Raw genomic sequence first — 19,855 nt, 5'->3', positions numbered from 1 at the left:
CAGATTAATTTGACATGTTATCTTTATATTGGCACAGGATCCAAAACAAATAAGTTGTTCATATGGACAATAATCAAAGACATTTCCCAAATGTTTTCACCAGATTAAGTTAAAGTAACGACCAAATATGCTCCACTCATTATATACCCAAGTGCACCCAAACTTGAGCATCCATGGCAAGAGGACTTGTGTACTCTCCCATGTGCATAACCCTAACGCTCCAATACCTTGTGACATACATCATCTTTCATATTTCATTTGTGCTCATATTAAGTAAATAATTTAATGGAAAATAATAGGCAAAACTGCAATAACCAGCTAATGTGATGTTGCATGCACAAAAGCAAGTCAATCAACATCTTGTTGCAGACCCTTTAACAACAACCAACACAGATAATAGGGAGTCAGTTGGGGAAATAGATTGGGTTGCTGCGTGGACAGGGTGCTCTCTGAACTGTGAGGGTCAAGATGGACTGTCACAGGGAAGGGGACTGATAACAGATATAAGCCTAGATTGTTACAGGACCAAAAGTGTCATAACTTTGCCAGGGTATATCCAAGGTAGGGACTCACTGGACTGTGAACAAAGGAAACATTAGGCAAAATTTCTAAATAGTTTTCCTGAAGCCTATGACTAATATCGAAAACAACGCAATTTAATGGCTGTGGCAGTGACCTCACCCATCAGCCAGAAAGCCCGGGGCAACACTGCCACAGCCATTTTCATAAGCCCTGATGGGATTAGATGTCTATCAGGCAGTTAACTGCCTGGTGTCAAGGCTTCCATGTCTTTAAGGATCCAGTCTCCGTAACCAGCAGAGCAAAGGAAGCGAAGGCAACTGCTGACACTGAAAGAAGCCAGCCAGGAGCAGCAGCCATGGAACAGGCCCCAGAACTAGCTAAGTAGGATCGGGCTCACTAGGAACACCTAGTATAGCGCTCCACCTCCCCTCCCAATTCTACTGCCCCCCACCCCCTGCCCAACCCATTCCCAGATGTGGGATGGAGGATTAAATTTCCTCCATCATATTTCTGGGGAAAGGAAGGAACACTTATTACTGTAAGAATTCTAGGAGGTGCTCAAAACCCTTACCGCATTGACAATCAAATTCAGCTCATATAGATATAAAATTCAGGCTTTACTATATGGGTAAGGTAATGAATGAAGGCGAGATAAGATTTGAAAATGGAGGACAGCATTGGTAGCCCAAATGAATGAGATTGCATCTAAGGATCTAATGGGTTGAAAGGTTAGAGATGGGAACTGGATCAGATTATCCCCTACCCACCTTCATTCAATGTGACTTAAGTAGACACCAATCCATTCTATTAGAGCAAACTCTTAATCAACATTTTGTTCAAGGGTAATTCAGAAATGCTGCCATATTCTACGAGATGGAGCAACAACACTTCACTTGCTTCAAAGAAGCTGGAACAACCAGCCCAACAGCAGTTCATTATTTTGCTGGCCAGCAACAAATCACTGAAGCCCCAACATAGTTAACACCACATAGTCAGGGAAACCGTTAAGAGAAAGCCAGCTACACACAGAACAGCGCCTAAGTCAAGGGCCACTATAGGATACATCATCCATGTCACTATCACAGCAGCCATATTCTGATGATAAATATGAGCAAAAGAAATTAGGAGGTGCTATTGCTTTCCGAGGAAGTATAAGCAAACTATTCAGGGGCTTATTATGCCACAATCAGATGCAGTATTCTATTCCGCTGAGAGGTAAATTCTCAATTTTATAACAACGAATCTCCCAGCAAAAGTATTTTTTGAGGCAATACAGGTTTTAGATTCCGTATCAGTATAGTTATCTTTGAGCCTATATCCAGTTATGCAAGTATATCATAATACCATTAAAGAAAATTCAAATAAGGCATAAAAATGTCCACGTAAGTTTTTTAAAAATTTGTTTTGAAAAATATCATTGGATAAATGAGAAAATTTTGGAGAGATCATTTCACTCACCGGATAAGAAGTTAAGAGGTAGCCTTCTCGGCACCAGCCCTTTAGGATATTTAGTCCAAGCATTTTCATAGACATCAAGTCTCTCCTCCACATTGACTAAAGATAGAAATTGAAAAGAAAACAGTTCACAAGGTTAAATGAATTCTACAGATCAAAAATAAATTATGTTGAAAAGTTGTGCACTGACTCTTCAACGGTTCAGCATCATTTGCTGAGGAGCTAAACTACACAGAAAAGTACTGCCTGATTCCAGGTTGGGTTAGCTGAGTTACGACAATTGGGCACTTCTGTTCGGAGGTAAAATCTGAGACAAAACAAAGCAACCACTTGACTGCTAACTAACTCAATTAAAAATCTACATGATAGACATTGGGCCAGAGCCATATGTCAAGCCTGATTGTAATGTCCTGCACTTCTTATGGAACCATACCTAAGTCTTAGGGAGAGGGAAGAGTTTGAAAATAGGCAAAAGAAAGGCAAAAAGCAAATTCTTCTTTCCACAACATTTCACATGGCCAACTGTCCACATTTTCCTCAAGCTCAGTTGAGATTTAGTAGTCTAGTCAATCTCCTTTCAGTTCCTCTTTTACCCAATTTACCAGAAATCGTTCAAGTTCTAAGTGACATTCCAAGGTGTCGACTCAGTTACCTGAAAACTAACTCCCTCGCCCCACCTTCCAGGGAAGGCAACCAAACTGTTCATAGGCATATGACAATGCCACTCCACTGTCAACTGTCAATGGGTCTTCAAACGAGTTCATGCCATGATTGTCACTCCACTACCATACCCAGTCTTAATAAAGCAAGTGAAAGCCCTGCAAAACACAGCACATTTTGAATTACAAAACCGTTGATAAAGCTTTCACGTAAAGCATCAAGTAGCTATTTCATAGAACACAAACAGCCATGTTCTTTACTTGGCAAAGTTTTACTTTGGTTGCTGGCTCTGAAAATGAAGGCTAACTAGAGTTTGAATCAGTTAATACATCAGAAGTCAGTCAGTATAACTTCATATAAACATATCTAGATTAATTCATGGAATAGAAATTCAATATTAAACCATCTCTCATGTCAAACTCAGGTCTCGTGTCTCTTCCCTTCTCAAGCCCAAGAAAGCTGACTCGAACACCTTTTCCCAGCTAAGACCCAAAACTTGCTTGTAGGAAACTGAATGAAAATCCACATTGTATCATTCTACAGCAGGCTTGTCCAACCCTTTTCGCACAAGGGGCTATATTTCAATTGTTGTCTCACTGAACAGACCAATGAGTAAAATTCAGAAAGATAAGGTTTGGCACAACATTAAATGTGAATTTTTTTTTAAAAGTTGAGGTACGAAGAAAAGAAACAACTCTGAGCAATAGTAAAGCAATGCCAAAGTAATAAATAGATAATTTTCAAAAAGAATAAAAATGATCATTAGAACGTGAAGGGGGTCAGTGTGCGTGTCCAGCTCACTCCCAGTCTCAGGGTACTCACTCACTCACTGTGCGAGTGGGTGAGACCACGTGCTGATGTGAAGGGATGAGTTAGAACCCTGAAACTGGGAGTGAAGCAGACACAGACTTAGTCACGCCCTCACAAACAATGACGCCCCGCCCCGCACCCAACTGCGCCTCCTCTTACCCGCACCCAACTGCGCCTCCTCTTCCCCCCACCACACCTGCCCCCAGCAGCGTCTCTTCCTCCCCCCCACACCTGCCCCCAGCAGCGCCTCCTCCTCCCCCCCACACCTGCCCCCAGCAGCGCCTCCTCCCCCCCACCACACCTGCCCCCAGCAGCGCCTCCTCCTCCCCCCCACACCTGCCCCCAGCAGCGCCTCCGCCCCCCCCACCACACCTGTCCCGAGCAGCACCGCCTCCTCCCCCACACCTGCCCCCAGAAGCGCCTCCCCCCACCACACCTGCCCTGAGCAGCATGTCTCTCTCTACCCCCTCCGCCCAGCAGACTCTCATTCTAAAACCCACACCCCGCCCAGCAGCGTCTCTCTAACCACCCCCCGCCCAGCAGCGTCTCTCTAACCACCCCCCGCCCACCGCCCAGCAGCGTCTCTCGCTCTACCCCCGCCCACCGCCCAGCAGCGTCTCTCGCTCTACCCCCGCCCACCGCCCAGCAGCGTCTCTCGCTCTACCCCCGCCCACCGCCCAGCAGCGTCTCTCGCTCTACCCCCGCCCACCGCCCAGCAGCGTCTCTCGCTCTACCCCCGCCCACCGCCCAGCAGCGTCTCTCGCTCTACCCCCGCCCACCGCCCAGCAGCGTCTCTCGCTCTACCCCCGCCCACCGCCCAGCAGCGTCTCTCGCTCTACCCCCGCCCACCGCCCAGCAGCGTCTCTCGCTCTACCCCCTCCGCCCAGCAGCGTCTCTCGCTCTACCCCCTCCGCCCAGCAGCGTCTCTCGCTCTACCCCCTCCGCCCAGCAGCGTCTCTCGCTCTACCCCCCTCCGCCCAGCAGCGTCTCTCGCTCTACCCCCTCCGCCCAGCAGCGTCTCTCGCTCTACCCCCTCCGCCCAGCAGCGTCTCTCGCTCTACCCCCTCCGCCCAGCAGCGTCTCTCGCTCTACCCCCTCCGCCCAGCAGCGTCTCTCGCTCTACCCCCTCCGCCCAGCAGCGTCTCTCGCTCTACCCCCTCCGCCCAGCAGCGTCTCTCGCTCTACCCCCTCCGCCCAGCAGCGTCTCTCGCTCTACCCCCTCCGCCCAGCAGCGTCTCTCGCTCTACCCCCTCCGCCCAGCAGCGTCTCTCGCTCTACCCCCTCCGCCCAGCAGCGTCTCTCGCTCTACCCCCTCCGCCCAGCAGCGTCTCTCGCTCTACCCCCTCCGCCCAGCAGCGTCTCTCGCTCTACCCCCTCCGCCCAGCAGCGTCTCTCGCTCTACCCCCTCCGCCCAGCAGCGTCTCTCGCTCTACCCCCTCCGCCCAGCAGCGTCTCTCGCTCTACCCCCTCCGCCCAGCAGCGTCTCTCGCTCTACCCCCTCCGCCCAGCAGCGTCTCTCGCTCTACCCCCTCCGCCCAGCAGCGTCTCTCGCTCTACCCCCTCCGCCCAGCAGCGTCTCTCGCTCTACCCCCTCCGCCCAGCAGCGTCTCTCGCTCTACCCCCTCCGCCCAGCAGCGTCTCTCGCTCTACCCCCTCCGCCCAGCAGCGTCTCTCGCTCTACCCCCTCCGCCCAGCAGCGTCTCTCGCTCTACCCCCTCCGCCCAGCAGCGTCTCTCGCTCTACCCCCTCCGCCCAGCAGCGTCTCTCGCTCTACCCCCTCCGCCCAGCAGCGTCTCTCGCTCTACCCCCTCCGCCCAGCAGCGTCTCTCGCTCTACCCCCTCTGCCCAGCAGCGTCTCTCGCTCTACCCCCTCCGCCCAGCAGCGTCTCTCGCTCTACCCCCTCCGCCCAGCAGCGTCTCTCGCTCTACCCCCTCTGCCCAGCAGCGTCTCTTGCTCTACCCCCTCCGCCCAGCAGCGTCTCTCTCTACCACTCCGCCCAGCAGTGTCTCTCTCTCTCTAACCCCCTCCCGCCCAGCAGCGTCTCTCTCTAACCCGCCCACAGCCCAGCAGCGTGTCACTCTCTAACCCCACCCCCCCCGCCCGCCCAGCAGCGTCTCTCTCTAACCACCCCCCCAGCAGCGTCTCTGCTCCCACCCCCAATCTAGCAGTCTCTCTTTCTTGCGCCACCCCCCACCCTTACCCAGCAGCTTCTCTATGGAGCCCATCAAAATGCATGGCAGTTAAAATACACAATCTGAGCTGTAACAAAATTAGTTGCCTTAACAGAAGTGTCCACACTTCAAGCATAACTCACCAGGCCTCAGTGCCTTTTCTAATCCTTCATAATAGGCCCAGTTTTCAGGGTTTCTTTCCAGCAATCGCCTATACACCTCCGCGGCCTCCTTTAGTCTGTTCAGTTTTAACATCAGTTCTCCTGTTTCAGATCAGATCACATCTTACATTGTAACTGTTATAGTATAAAGTTACCATTGGGTGGAACATTGAAATTTTGAATTATTTTAAATTACAGACACTTAAATATGTTAAACTTTGGATGAAGGGCAAGATGCCCCAAAGAACTTAATATTCGTAACTTCAGAAAAATATGGGTTCTACAAACTGTGCTACTGAAACAGGCTACTTGTGAACCACAATCATTTTTTAAAAACAGGCAGAAATTGCACTTAGTGCGGCTAACATGGCCCAATTGAAAAATGAGAACCAACTAGTCTGAATTTATAATTTCCAAAATTTGGAGAATTCATGAATACTAGGTTTTTTAATTTGTACCTTTTATCTCCAAGAAAGCAAGAAAATGCCATAACATTTTTGATAGCTTAAGAAAATAGTGCATTTTAAAAGCTAGAATAACACAAAGGACTGACTATACTATGTTATTTTGTACATCCTAAAGTGGACCCTGAGGTATATCCTAATTCCTCCAGAGCACAAACACAGAATTTAGGAAAGTCATTTAGCTTTAATCTTTAACCAAATTCACCAATTTAAATTCTATTACTGCTATTTTCTCACACTTAAATTTCAGAATGGGACAGTACACATGTACCAGCGTTACTACAAGTTGTAATGAATAGAAACATTTGCTTTACCTTGGCACTCTTCCACAGCCAATTTGTCACAAATTTGTTTCTCATGATTGTCAAGATGCTCCAAAGCCTCTTTATACATCCCTCCTTCCCGCAGCACTTGGTTCTGGTAAAGCAGCAGTTCACTATATTCATAATCAATTTTATCAGGAGAAGCCTATATTTAAAAACAAACAGGGATTTAGTAAATCCTTTGTTTAGAGAAACATTTAATTAGTGTGCTTTAAAAAAACTAATACAAAATCAACTTGTCTTCCCCTGCCAGGTCATTGTTTTTACTTTGAAAGAATTTACTGCAAAGCACTAAGTGAACATTTGGCATTTAAATTGTTTGAAGTTAATGCTTCCTTTTCTTCCCTTTGCTCCTTAAAATTCAATCAGTCCTCGCAACACATTACTCTTCCACAGACATAAGCTCTTGTTACGCTTCTCGCCATACCTTTAGTTGAACCCCTTACCCTCACCTAAGTTTTTTTTAAAATCCAGTCGAAGACCTAACAATTGCAAATGCTTACCAAACATGTGAAGACTAAAAATGCATAACTTTCAGAATCTTCTGAAATGTAATCAGGGCAACAACAATAGCTGAAACAGAATTTAACAATGTCTCTGCTTTTCACAAAAGGCCAAAACAAACTGGTGCACAAATCCAAAAACAAGTGTATATTAGAAAAAAGTACTCATGATTTTCCATCAATTGATTTTAACAAGCAGAAAGTTTATGCCTTAAGGCAAGAATATAAGCTGACCGATTAAGGGAACTACTGTTTGATGCCAACATCCCAAAGGTTCTAACAATGCCAGCAGTACTTTGGCTCCCATTCCCTTGACCCCTGTCCCAAAAACACAACTGAGTTATGCTTCTGGTGTCCTATCACAGTAGCAAGCTCAATGCTCTAAAATCCACTACCTAGTCTAGCTGTAACCCAAGAGTCATCTTCCTTAGACACTCACACCACCCACCCTCTGATCGAACAATTCATTCTTGGAGCTCTCAAACTTCTAGACTTCACCTCCACAATGCCCCTATATCCATTATTTGTATTCATTCATGGTGTGTGGGTGTCAATGGCTAGGGTAGCATTTACTGCCCATCCCGAGTTGTCCTCAAGGTGGTGATGGCGAGCTGCCTTTTTGAACAACTGCAGACTCTAATGTAGGTACATCCACTGTGCTGTTAGGGAGGGAGTTCCAGGAATTTGGCCCAGCGACAGTGAAGGAATGGCAATATATTTCCAAGTCAGGAGGGCGAGTGGTTTGGAGGGGAACATCCAGGTAGTGTTGTTTCCATGTGTCTGCAGCCCTCATCTTTCTAGATGTTAGTGGTCGTGGGTTTGGAAGGTGGTGTCTAAGGAGGCTTGGTGAATTCCTGCAGTGCATTTTGTAGATGGTACACACACTGCTGCCACTGTGGAGGGAATGAATGTTTGTGGATAGAGTGCCAATCAAGCAGGCTGCTTTTGTCCTTGATGGTGTCAAGCTTCTTGAGTGTTGATGGAACTGCACTTATCCAGGCAAGTGGAGAGTATTCCATCAGACTCTTGACTTGTGCCTTGTAGATGGTGGACAGGCTTTGGTGAGTCAGGTGGTGAGTTACTCACTGCAAGATTCCAAGCCTCTGATCTGCTCTTGTAGACACAGTATTTATATGGCTAGTCTAGTTCAATTTCTAGTCAATGGTAATCCCCACAATATTGAAAGTGGGAGATTTAGAGATGGCAATGCAGAATCCCAGTAATCCTAGCATGTGCCTCAGTATTCCTTATAAACCTCTGCTCCAATGTGGCGATACCCCAGGCCATGACCCAGAATCTGGGAACACCTCAAAGTGCTTCCAAAACTTGCAATCCCATTCATGTAAAATCCTAGATCCATTCCTAATCATGTTAAGTGTCCTTGATCATACTACTTCAAAATAAGATCACCGCTTTTAAGAAAACCTAAATCATTTAATGTCATGGGACATCTACTAGCAACGTGCCTTTTACTTTTTTATGGTGCACGGCTGATATGTTGAGCTATGTGGCCTTGTGTGGTCGTGCAAACGTGATAACTTAAAGGGGCCAACTTGTGTGTGGCCTGTGTGGGAACTTTTGGGTTGCTATGCAGCTGCAGGGCTTACAGGGAACAATGTTTGCTAGTACATTACACATTTTACATTTGCACTTATTTCTCGTCTGCCAAAAAGTATTTCCTGATTTCAAACCTTTGATTTTCTATAGCTACATTTATAATGAGCTGCCCATGTAAGCTTCTCTTGCTCCAATGACACGCTCCCACCAAGTGATGAAGCTGCAGTGCCTCAGTTTTGCACCTTACACTCCTTGTAAAATTTGCTATTTGACTATAAATGAACCTAAAAAGCAAGGCATTATGTAAAAATTAGGACAGAATGTATGAATTACATTGGGTACCTTGATTCAATTATCTCCCAATCTCTAACCCCATTTCGGCTGAAGACTACTCTTGCTGTCGACTCCCTGAAATGCCACAGGAGATTGACTAGCATAAAAAATATAATCAAATGGCTGAAAAACAAAGATCCTACATTAAATTTCTTCTCAAAAATCACAATAACTTGCATTTATAAAGCACCTTTTATACAGAAATAAACCTCAAAGCGCAGAATATCAAAAATGGATACTAAAACCGGAGGAGATACCAAGAGGGGTGACCAAAAAAATTTTATGAATTTTTTAATGACAAGTTGCTGAAGAAGCAAAGGGCTTTAGAAAGGCACGGCAACTAGTGGTGGAGAGAGGGGGAGGTGTTTAAGAGGCCAGAGTCAAGAGGAATGCAGTTCAGCAGGTGGCGCGGAGAGGGGGATTGTGATGTGGACAGTTGTGCAGCTGGAGAAGTAGAGATTGAAATACGAAGATAAGTATTTAAAATTAAAGGTATTGGGAAACTGAGATCAGATATAGGGCTAGTGAGGACATGGGTCATAGGTGAGCAGGACTTGGGTATAGGATAAGATATGAGAATTTTGCACAGAATGAAGTTTAATAGGTAGAGAATGGGCAGCCAGTCAGAAGAGTATTTGAATGTCTGAGTCTAGAGGTGGAAAAGGCATAAATGAAGGTACCAACAACAAATACCTCTGGGAGGGATGGAGGCATCTCCAGCCTTCTATCCTCCTTTTAAGGTGCTCCTTAAAACTTTGGTCATCTCTCCTAAGATCTCAAGTGGTTTAGTGGCAAAATTTTTGGTAAAACTCCTGTTAAGCAGCTTGGCACATTTTACTTTGTTAAAAGGCTCTATATGAATACAAGTAATTGTTGTTTGATCACACGATATTAGCCACATCAGTTCTTTTCTGAATCCACAAAACCCTACAGTACTAACAGGTGAATGAAAGTAACACTTTTTTTGTTGAGCCGACTTAAAATTTACAACCACCACCTAAACAAAACTGTTTCCAAACCACATCTAATTATGCATGTATTAAACTATGAAATTACAAGCCCCAAAATTTCACTAATCATTGAGCTGTTCTTACAGTATAATACTCTATACATTAACAATCCAACATACCAGACTAACCCACTTAATAAAATATAAACTTCCTAAAGCTGAACTGTACGAAACGTTGCACAAATGCTTTATATACCAAAATATCACTTTACAAATCAGAGGGTGGGAAGTGGCATTCCACAGAACTGGTGCTGAGACAACTTTTGTTCACTAATCACAAATGATTTGGACTAGAACTGGGAGTACAATTTCAAAACGCATGGATGACATCAAATTCCAATGTATAAATAAAATGAAGGCTGCGACAAAATACAAGACATGAACAAACTTGCAGAAAGGGTGCGTGAATTGCAATAGGTTTGAACATAGATACGCATGAGGTAATGCACTTTGATAGGATAAATAAGAAGCCACATACTCCTTGGAAAATTAGGCTGAATGAATTAGAGGACTGCAAGGGTCTTGGGCTATAGATTCGTAAATCATTAAAAGCTATAACACAATTAAGTTAGTTGAACACAATTTGCCTTGAACAAATCCATGTTGGCCTTCCTTAATTAACTCCGCCTCCATTCATATATCTCTTTTTGGGGCCCTTTTACTATTTATATGCCAATACTTGACTTTCAAATTCCGTTAGGGTAGCTTCGAGTCTCTTCTCATACTTCTCCGTCTGATTTCCTTGTCACTCCGCTACTGATCTTTCTATATTCAACCTCGTTCTCACTTGAATTATCAACCTGACTGCTGGCATACACATCTTTTTTGCTTCATCTTACTCTCTGCCTCTTTTGTCATTGAGGGAGCGCTGGCTTTGGATGCCCTACATTTCCCCCTTGTGGAATGTACCTCTACTTTACTGAACCATCTCCTCTTTAAAGTCAGCCTATTGTTCCAGGACAGGTGGCTGTGTGGGGGTGGAGGGGTGGGGGTGGTGGAAATCAGGGAAAAGGGATAAATTTAAAAAAATTAAGAAAAATTAAAATAAAAAGGGATTTAAAAATGAGTAGAGATGGAGCAGAGTTCACTCTTCCATCTCCACTCCTTTTTAATCCCTTTAAATTTTTCATTTGTATTTTTCTATCCTTTTCCCCCAACCCCCCAGGGCCATCTGTCACTTGTTTCTATGTTGTGCTTTCACAGAGCACTCACCCTTGTTCTGCTTTAACACATTCTGCCACTATCAGCACCTCAGAGTCAGAGGTCTACAGCACAGAAAAAGACCCTTCAGCCCATTGAGTCTGCGCCGGTCAAACAAGTATCTAACTATTCTAATCCCATTTTCCAGCACTAGGCCCATAGCCTTATATGCCATGGCATCGCAAGTGCACATCCAAATGCTTCTTAAATGTTCTGAGGGTATCCACCCCTACTACCCTTTCAGGCAGTGAGTTCCAGATTTATACCATCTTCTGGGTGAAAAAATTCTTCCTCACATCCCCTCTAAACCTCCTGCCCCTTACCTTAAATCTATGCCCCCTGGTTATTGATCCTTCCACCAAGGGGAAAAGTTCCTTCCTGTCTACCCTATCTTTGCCCCTCAATTTTATACACCTCAATCTCCTCTGCTCCAGGGAAAATAACCCCAGTCTATCCAATCTCTCCTCATAACAAACTCTCCAGCCCAGGCAATATCCTGGTAAATCTCCTCAGCACTCTCTCTTGTGCAATCACATCTTTTCTATAATGCAGATTCCAGAACTGCACACAATACTGTGGCCTAATCCAGCGTTTTATACAGTTTCAGCATAACCTCCCTGCTCATATATTCTATGCCTCAGCAAATAAAGGCAAATATCCCATATGCCTTCTTAACCACCTTATCTACCTGTCCCGCTACCTTAAGGGACCAGTGGACATGCACACAAAGGTCCCTCTGATCCTCGGTGCTTCCCAGGGTCCTACCATTCATCATGTATTCCCATGCCTATTTGTCCTGCCCAAGTGCATCACCTCACACTTATCCGGATGAAATTCCATTTGCCATTGATCAGCCCGTCTATATCCTCCTGTAATCTCAGGCTATCATCCTCACTATTTACCACCCCACCAATTTTCGTTTCATCCACGAAGTTACTGATCAACCCTCCTACATTCAAGTCTAATTTGTTTATATATACCACAAACAGCAAAGGACCTATCACCAATCCCTTTGGAACACCACTGGACACAGGCATCCAGTCACAAAAACACCCCTCGACCATCACCCTCTGCTTCCTGCCACTCAGCCAATTCACCAAATTGCCTTGGATCCCATGGGCTCTTACCTTCATTACCAGTCTACCATGCGGGACCTTATCCAAAGCTTTGAAGTCCAGGTAGACTACGTCAAATGCATTGCCCTCATCTACACACCTGGTCACCTCTTGGAAAAATTCAATCAAATTGGTCAGACATGATCTCCCCTTAACAAAAACATGCTGACTGTCCTTGATTAATCCCTGCCTCTCCAAGTGTAGATTAATTCTGTCCCTCAGAATTGCTTCCAATAGTTTCCCCACCACTGAGATTTGACTGACTGGCCTGTAGTTCCCTGGTTTATCCCTTCCTCCCTTCTTGAATAGCAGTTCCACACTGGCTGTCCTCCAGTCCTCTGGCACCTCTCCTGTAGCCAGAGAGGTATTGAAAATTATTGCCAGCGCCCCTGCTATCTCCTCCCTTACCTCACTCAGATACATTTCATCCGGGCCTGTAGATTAATCTACTTTAAAGCCTGCCAGGCCACTTAGTACCTCCTCCCTTTCTATACTAATTTCTTCAATTATATCCCAGTCCGTCTGCTTGATTTCCATGCCCGCGTCGTCCCTCTCACTTGTAAACACCAACTCATTTAGAGCCCTGCCTACGTCTTCCGGCACCACACACAAATTATGACTACAGTCCTTAACGGGCCCTACTCTTTCTCGAGTTATCCTCTTACTCTTAATGTACTTGTAAAATAACTCCTTTAGTCCTTACCACTACCATTAACACTCCCTTTGTCCTGTGTCAATGGTCCCCTTGTCAAATTAGCTTCCACCTACCCCTGACCTTCTATCTTGCTTCACCTGCTCAACCCCTTTTAAAACTGTATAAAATCCATCACATTTCTACTTCTCTTTAGCTCTGAAGAGTCACACAAACTCGAAAGGTTAACCCTGTTTCTCTGTCCACAGATGTTGCCAGACCTGAGTTTTTCCAGCTTTTTGTTTTATTTCAGATTTCCAGCATCTGCAATATTTTGCTCCCATATTCAGCAATGCCTTCCTCACTGGACCAGAAACATATTCATCAAGAAAATTTTCCTGAATACACCTCTCTCTGCCCTTCACACTATTTCTCTTCAAGTCTACATGATGATAATCTCTCAGTACCACTGCTCCAGTTTTTGCACTGGAGTCGGTACTAGGCTCACTGCTTTTTTTGATATATATTAATATACAAAATTTTTCAGATCTCCCTCTCCTATGCGTTGCTGTATATTGACTTGCTGTATATTGTCTATGTGGTGTGAGTTAGATCTTTCATGGCTCTCACTTGCTTGACAATAAGGTATATGAGCCTTCACTTTCCATAAAGCAAGCAACATCTTAAATGCTTTTACAAAAGCGTTAGAATATTCTAGACACATGAACTTTCTGGACAAATGACAAGGCTGAATTGCCCTAAGGGTTCTGATATGGATATCTTGATTTCACAGTTCCATACTGATTTCTATGCACATGGAGAGTTCATCTATTTTATTACGTTTAAGTAGTCAATCTTGTTTCGACAATTTACAATAAGGAATGGAAGCTGTTTAGTTTTAAGCTTTGTAACCAATGAGCCATCTGCAGGTGGGACAAGTGAAAATTATCTACTGTGCCATGATGTGTCAATGTTGGTCTAAATTTACAGATCAATACTGGAATGGGTGCAGTCACTGGCTCTCGCTCTTGCATCTTCTTGACTTGTTCCACAGCCCAGGCATATTGGTCTGCTAATTTGCAGTCAAGTTTTTAGCAGAGACCCTTGTGTCGTATCAGAGTTCTACATAGGGAAAGCCTGGGCAATACTGATCACAAATGGAAGACCTCTATTTATATTGCGCCTTTCATGAGCAACAACTCAAAGCACTTTTACAGCCAATATAAGCACTTTTGTAGTTCAAGTCACTGCTGTAATATAGGGAGATAATTAACTTTAATTTAATTAGTCAAGCAAAGACTATTGACAATTTAATGCAGGAATATAACACTGTGTTGCAGATGGGAAAGAATTATAGCAAATTGTCTATTTACTCAGCAGAATCCATTTAATAACCAAACTACAATAAACAGAACTTAATGAACAAAACTGCACAGAGAAACAACTGCATTATTTCTCCAGCAAGATGCATTGAATAAAGTAATTAGATACTACAAATTATGTCCACAAAACAATCCCAGTTGTTTACAACAGTGTGGTCTTCAGGTGTGATTAACAGGAAAATTATCAATTATCCCCATTCTGGTTGGGACTTGTGATATCAGTGTTGTTGATAATGCTGATTGCTATTTTTTTAACAAAAGTTGATTCAGATTCTATCAGGCAAGGAAATTTTAATGCAGAGTAAAAATGGGTAGTTTTTAAAGACATTTTAAAGCATCCAGAAGCCATGTTTGTCACAAGGGCTAAAAACAGGGTACATGGCAAAACAGAACAGCAAACTAGATATATGCAAGGACAAATTAGGCTTCTCTTTTACAGGTTAAAGGAATATAATTCACAGACAAGGAAAAACAACAAAGTGAAATAAAAGCAGTTATCAGACCAAAGACTAACTAATCGACTAGTAGACCACTGCAGGAGCACTGGCAAAATCATTTTAAAGCTACATTAGGAGTCAGAGGATCATTAAGGGTTTTTTAAAATTCTTTCATGGGATGTGAGTATTGCTGTTAAGGCTAGCATTTGTTATCCATCCCTACTTCCACTAGAGGTGGTGGTACTGTGCCACCCTTTTGAATCGCTGCAGTTCATTTGTTGCAGGTACACGTATGGTGCTGTTAGGAAAGGAGTTCCAGGATTTTAACCCAGTGACAGTGCAGAAACTGCAATATAGTTCCAAGTCAGGAGTGTGTGGGGCTTGGAGGGGAACTTGAAGGTGATGGCGCTCCCACGTATCTGCTGCCCTTGCTCTTCTATGTGGTGGTTGTTGAAAGGTGCTAAATTGAAGGAGGCTTGGCAAATCACTGCAGTGCATCCTGTATCTGGTACACACTGCTGCCAACGTGTGCCGGAGATGAAAAGAGTGCCGGTCAAGTGGGGTGCTCTGTCTTAGACAATATCAAGCTTCTTAAGGTTGCTGGATCTGCACTCATTCAGTCAAGTGGAGAGTAGTCCATTACACTCCTGATTTGTGCCTTGTGGATGATGGACAGGCTTTGGGGAGTAAAGTGGTGCGCTGCTCATGACAGAATTCCCAGCCTCTGGTCTGTTCATGTATATGGCCGTTCCAGTTAAGTTTCTAGTCAATGGTAATTGCCAGGATGTTTCTGGTCAGGGAGTCAGCGATGGTAATGCTGTTGGAAGTCAAGAGGAAATAGATTTTTGATGGAGATGGTCACTGCCTCGCACTTGTTTGATGCAAATGCAACTAGTCACTTTTCAGCTGAAGTCTGAATGCTGTCCAGCTCTTGCTGCACGTGGACAAAGATTGCTTCAGTATTTGAGGGGTCGCATGTGGCACCAGAAACTGTGCAATTATCCACAAACGTCCTCACTTCTGACCTTATGATGAAGGGAAGATCATTGACAAAGCAGCCAATGATGGTTGGACCTATAACAATACTCTGGGGAACTCCTGCAGCAATGTCGTCGGGCCTAGATGTCTAGCTTCCAACAATCATAACCATCTTCCTTATGCTAGATAACACTATAACACTCCAACCAGTGGAGAGTTTTTCCAGATTCCCATTGACTCCAATTTTTCTAGGGTTTCTTGATGCCACACATAGTCAAAATGCTGCCTTGTTATCATGGGCAGTCACTCTCATCTCACCCCTGGAATTTAGTTCTTTTGTCCATGTTTGGACCAAGGCTGTAATGACGTCTGGAGCTAAGTGGTCCTGGCAGAATCCAAACCAAGCATCGGTGAGCAGGTTGTTGCTAAGTGCTGCTTGATAGCACTGTCAACGATATGTTCTGTCACTTTGCTGATGATCGAGAGGAGACTGCTGGGGTGATAATTGGCTGGATTCAATTTGTTCTGCTTTTTGTGGACAGGACATATTCCACATTGTTAATGTTGAAACTTTACTGGAACAGTTTGGCTAGGGAACATGGCTACTTCTGGAGCACAAGTCTTCAGTACTGCTGTTGGGAAGCAGTCAGACCCCATAGCTTTTGCTATAACCAGTGCCTTCAAATGTTCCTTAATATATCATGTGACGTGAACCAAATTGGTTGAAGACTGGCATCTGTGATGCTCGGAACCTCGGGAGGAGGCTGAGATGCGTCATCCGCTCAGCACTTCAGGCTGAAATGGTTGTGAATGCTTCAGGGCCTTGTCTTTTGTGCTATAAAGGGCCATTGAAAGATACCTCAGGAACCTAACAATCTATGCGAAGTATGGCAGTGGAGTTAAATGGTTACTTCAAATTGGTCTTCATTATTCTGCAGATAGTGCTCAAAAGACTGCACAATAATGTTTAGCAATGTAGTGGTCATAGGGGATTTGAATGTCAGGGGAATAAACAGGTATTCCAATAACCACCAACATAAGTCCAGCTTTGTGAGATGCCTCTCTGATGCCAAAACACCATTGTATGGCACCAGAACATCATGGGCAGGAAGCAGAATAGCCAGAGGTCATGGTCAATATTGTAAAACAATAAAGGTGGTAGGAAAATGGTTCATGTCACACACATTCAGCAGCAAAGGAGGGCGTTAAGGAGTAGTATCTTCAAGGTAGCATCTCTGGATTACACCTATTATCATGTGCTAGTGTGAATGGGAGCAATAAGCTAAGGCAGGTGAAACTGTGACTGGAAAAATGATGCAGGAGGTTGGGATTCAGAATCCTGGTGCATTGGAATCAGTTCTCAAGCACAACGCATCTCTAGAAGGAGGACTGTTTGCATTGTAACAGGGCTGGAATCAATGTCCATGCAGGAAAGTTAGCTAATGGTACAGGAGTGATTTTAAACTAACTTGGGAGGAGGTGGGTTACCAGGATGAAATATTGTAGAGGAGATACAAGGTACACAGAGAACTGAAAGAGACAAACAGCATTGGAATAAAAACGTAGTTCTGAAACATGAGGGACCAAACAGTCGGGAAATGTGAGGCAGATTAAGATGGATTTGGACTGTACGTGTACATGGGCATTTAATATTCCTGGCTGCAATATAAAAGATAGGGAAGGGAATCAAAGGTGCATGGTAGCATTGATCAAATTCTATCAAACTACATTACAGCCATGGAGCACACTATATCATACCTGCTGAGTCTTTCTGAATTCTTCTAGAATTTTTGAAGCCATGTCATAATCTTCCAATAAGTGGTATGCAATAGCATAGCCAATCCAGGAGGCTCGTTGAGCAGGGCGAAGCTGAAGTAACTGGTATCTGGTTTCCTGAAATATACCGAACACATGAGGACCTGTGGCTTGTTATCGTTAAATCAACTAAAAATGAAACTTATAAAAAGTTATTCATGTTGAAAAAATTACAGCAGGATAGACACAAGGATGGTGTAGTCTTGATCTAGATTTCAAGGCAGCAGTAGATATAAGTGCAGCTGTCATCATACTTCTGCTCATAAATATCTTAAAGCTAATAAAGATTATCGATCTGAAATGAGAACTGCTTCTCAAAAAATGATGCCCGAGTTGCTGAGTATTGTCAGCGTTTTCTCAATTGAGATTTCCAATATTGACTGCATTTTACTTTTTGTCTTAAAACTTTATGACCACTCCAAAATAAGAGCGCTTTTGTTCAGCAGTAGAAATACAACTGTTGTAGATGTAGGAACAGCAAGGAATGTTACAACCAAAACATTTGAACATGGCATAGTAGAAAGACACATTTTTCATTAGACCTAAGATTTGGATCAAGCAGAATCCATTGAACCAAACTTTTAAGAGAACAAATCCTGATTAAAATATTTGTGATGCATTGCTCCGATCTATTCCATCAACAGGCCACAAGTTTACTGTTCTCAGATGGCCAGTTTATTTTCTATCAGCAGAAGGAATCAAGAGATTTGTGCAAAAAGTACTGACAGTGACAGAGATTCAGTTGCTAGATTGAATGCTTAGTCAAAAAATGTATCCCAATGCATCAACACACCAGAAAAAGGAGGGCACAGGTTATTTGTTACAAACTGAGGATAAGGAAGTGTTTCCTGTGGATTCAAAAATTCCACTGCCCATCTAAAGACAAATCCAAAAAATACTTTGAAGATACCCCATTCCTACAATCAACTGGTGTTGTAATGAAGGCAGTTCCTTTGTAGCGCACAAAAATAAAATTAGATATCAAAATAATTTACATGACAATACTTCAGTTTAAATCATGTGATCGAATCTCAAATACACTGGCACAAACTTTGCAATAGTAATGTTGGTGAAACTGTCAGGGACCGTCGTCATGACCCCTCTGAAACGGGTAGCAACTTATGGAGTCCACGTTCACACAGTTAAAGGCAGAAATCAGAAGTTGCAGTCAGTGATTTTAGGCTTTTCCAGAGACTGCACTGTTGAAGTCCCCATCAATTGGAAACCACCAAATTGATGAGAGCTCCTATTCTTAGCCTTGCTGCAAAAACCTTGAAAAAGCTCTCTTTATTGAATGAGGCATAACTGGGTTTTTACCAGTGTACTAAGTTCGCAATTACTGATATACAGCATTCTTCACCCAATAGAGTATATTTTCATTTATTGAATGGCAATTTTTTTCCATTATAAGAAATTCCACATTTTTAGTACTTTTTTTAAGTTCATGATCTGTGCAGGTCCCAATCATTTATTTTGCTATCATTAAAATTTTAAATTAAAGGAACGGATTCAGTGGTCCTTACTTTCTGGTTTGCTGTCTGTGTGAATACTTCAATGTGACTGGCTGCTTATCCTGTTTGATGACCACCACTGCGGGACACCTGGAGATTACCCGACTTGAGGTAGAAACAAACTGACACTGGGAAAGGGGATGTCTGCGCCACCAGATCTTTTGTGGGCTACTTTTTTTTGAAGTCAGTGGCCGCTGACAGCAAAATCCAGCCCATTGCCCATATTTTAAAAAAAGCTGGATAAAAAGAGTATAAACACCAGCAGCACATTTTCAATTACATAGACTGGGGTGTGGGACCCAAAATCTAACATCTCATTTGTGCATTACTGGGGTGTGGGATAATGCATTCAAGTCTATTTATTTCGTGATTATTTGATACCTACTGCTTACTGTATAGTTCTGAACTTTCTCCTTAAACTCCCTCTTGAACAGCACTGTGGGTTTAGCTACACCACAGGGACAGCAGCGGTTCAAGGCGGCAGCTCACCACCACCTTCTCAAGGACAACTAGGGACGGGCAATAAATGCTGGCCCAGCCAGCAAAGCCCACATCCCGTGAATGAATAAAAAGTCATTCATTTTTTTGTCAGTATGCTGTAGCCAGGCATGTGATAAAGGTGCAATGAAGGAGTCAATGTATGTGGAAGGAACTTATTTCTTTTCTTTATTCTTGAAGACACTAATCCATCCTTGAGTGCTGTTCCATGTGTGCCTGCAGCCCTTTAACATCCTTATGAGTTTAAACAGTGAGCAGCACTACAGTTGAAACTGAGCCTGTTTTCATATTCATACTTTTCCCCACTGGGGTCACTGGT

At 43.8% G+C, this 19,855-nt stretch overlaps 1 protein-coding gene across 4 annotated transcripts in view; it reads right to left on the bottom strand.

The window, feature by feature from the left end:
- Window positions 1-19,855, bottom strand: part of naa15a (N-alpha-acetyltransferase 15, NatA auxiliary subunit a) — an 87,257-nt gene that overhangs the window by 27,624 nt on the left and 39,778 nt on the right. For all 4 annotated transcript variants that reach the window (XM_041190601.1, XM_041190576.1, XM_041190584.1 and 1 more), the window contains 4 exons: window positions 17,471-17,605; window positions 6,559-6,712; window positions 5,763-5,882; window positions 1,981-2,076 (listed from right to left, as the gene is read on the bottom strand). In XM_041190601.1, coding sequence (XP_041046535.1) covers window positions 1,981-2,076; window positions 5,763-5,882; window positions 6,559-6,712; window positions 17,471-17,605 — 505 coding nt within the window. The remainder of the gene's footprint in view (window positions 1-1,980; window positions 2,077-5,762; window positions 5,883-6,558; window positions 6,713-17,470; window positions 17,606-19,855) is intronic.

This window comes from Carcharodon carcharias, chromosome 1 (genome assembly GCF_017639515.1).
Source record: "Carcharodon carcharias isolate sCarCar2 chromosome 1, sCarCar2.pri, whole genome shotgun sequence".
Classification (NCBI taxonomy): domain Eukaryota; kingdom Metazoa; phylum Chordata; class Chondrichthyes; order Lamniformes; family Lamnidae; genus Carcharodon; species Carcharodon carcharias.
Note: the sequence above shows the minus strand (reverse complement) of the source record. Positions and strands in the feature narration are given on the sequence as shown.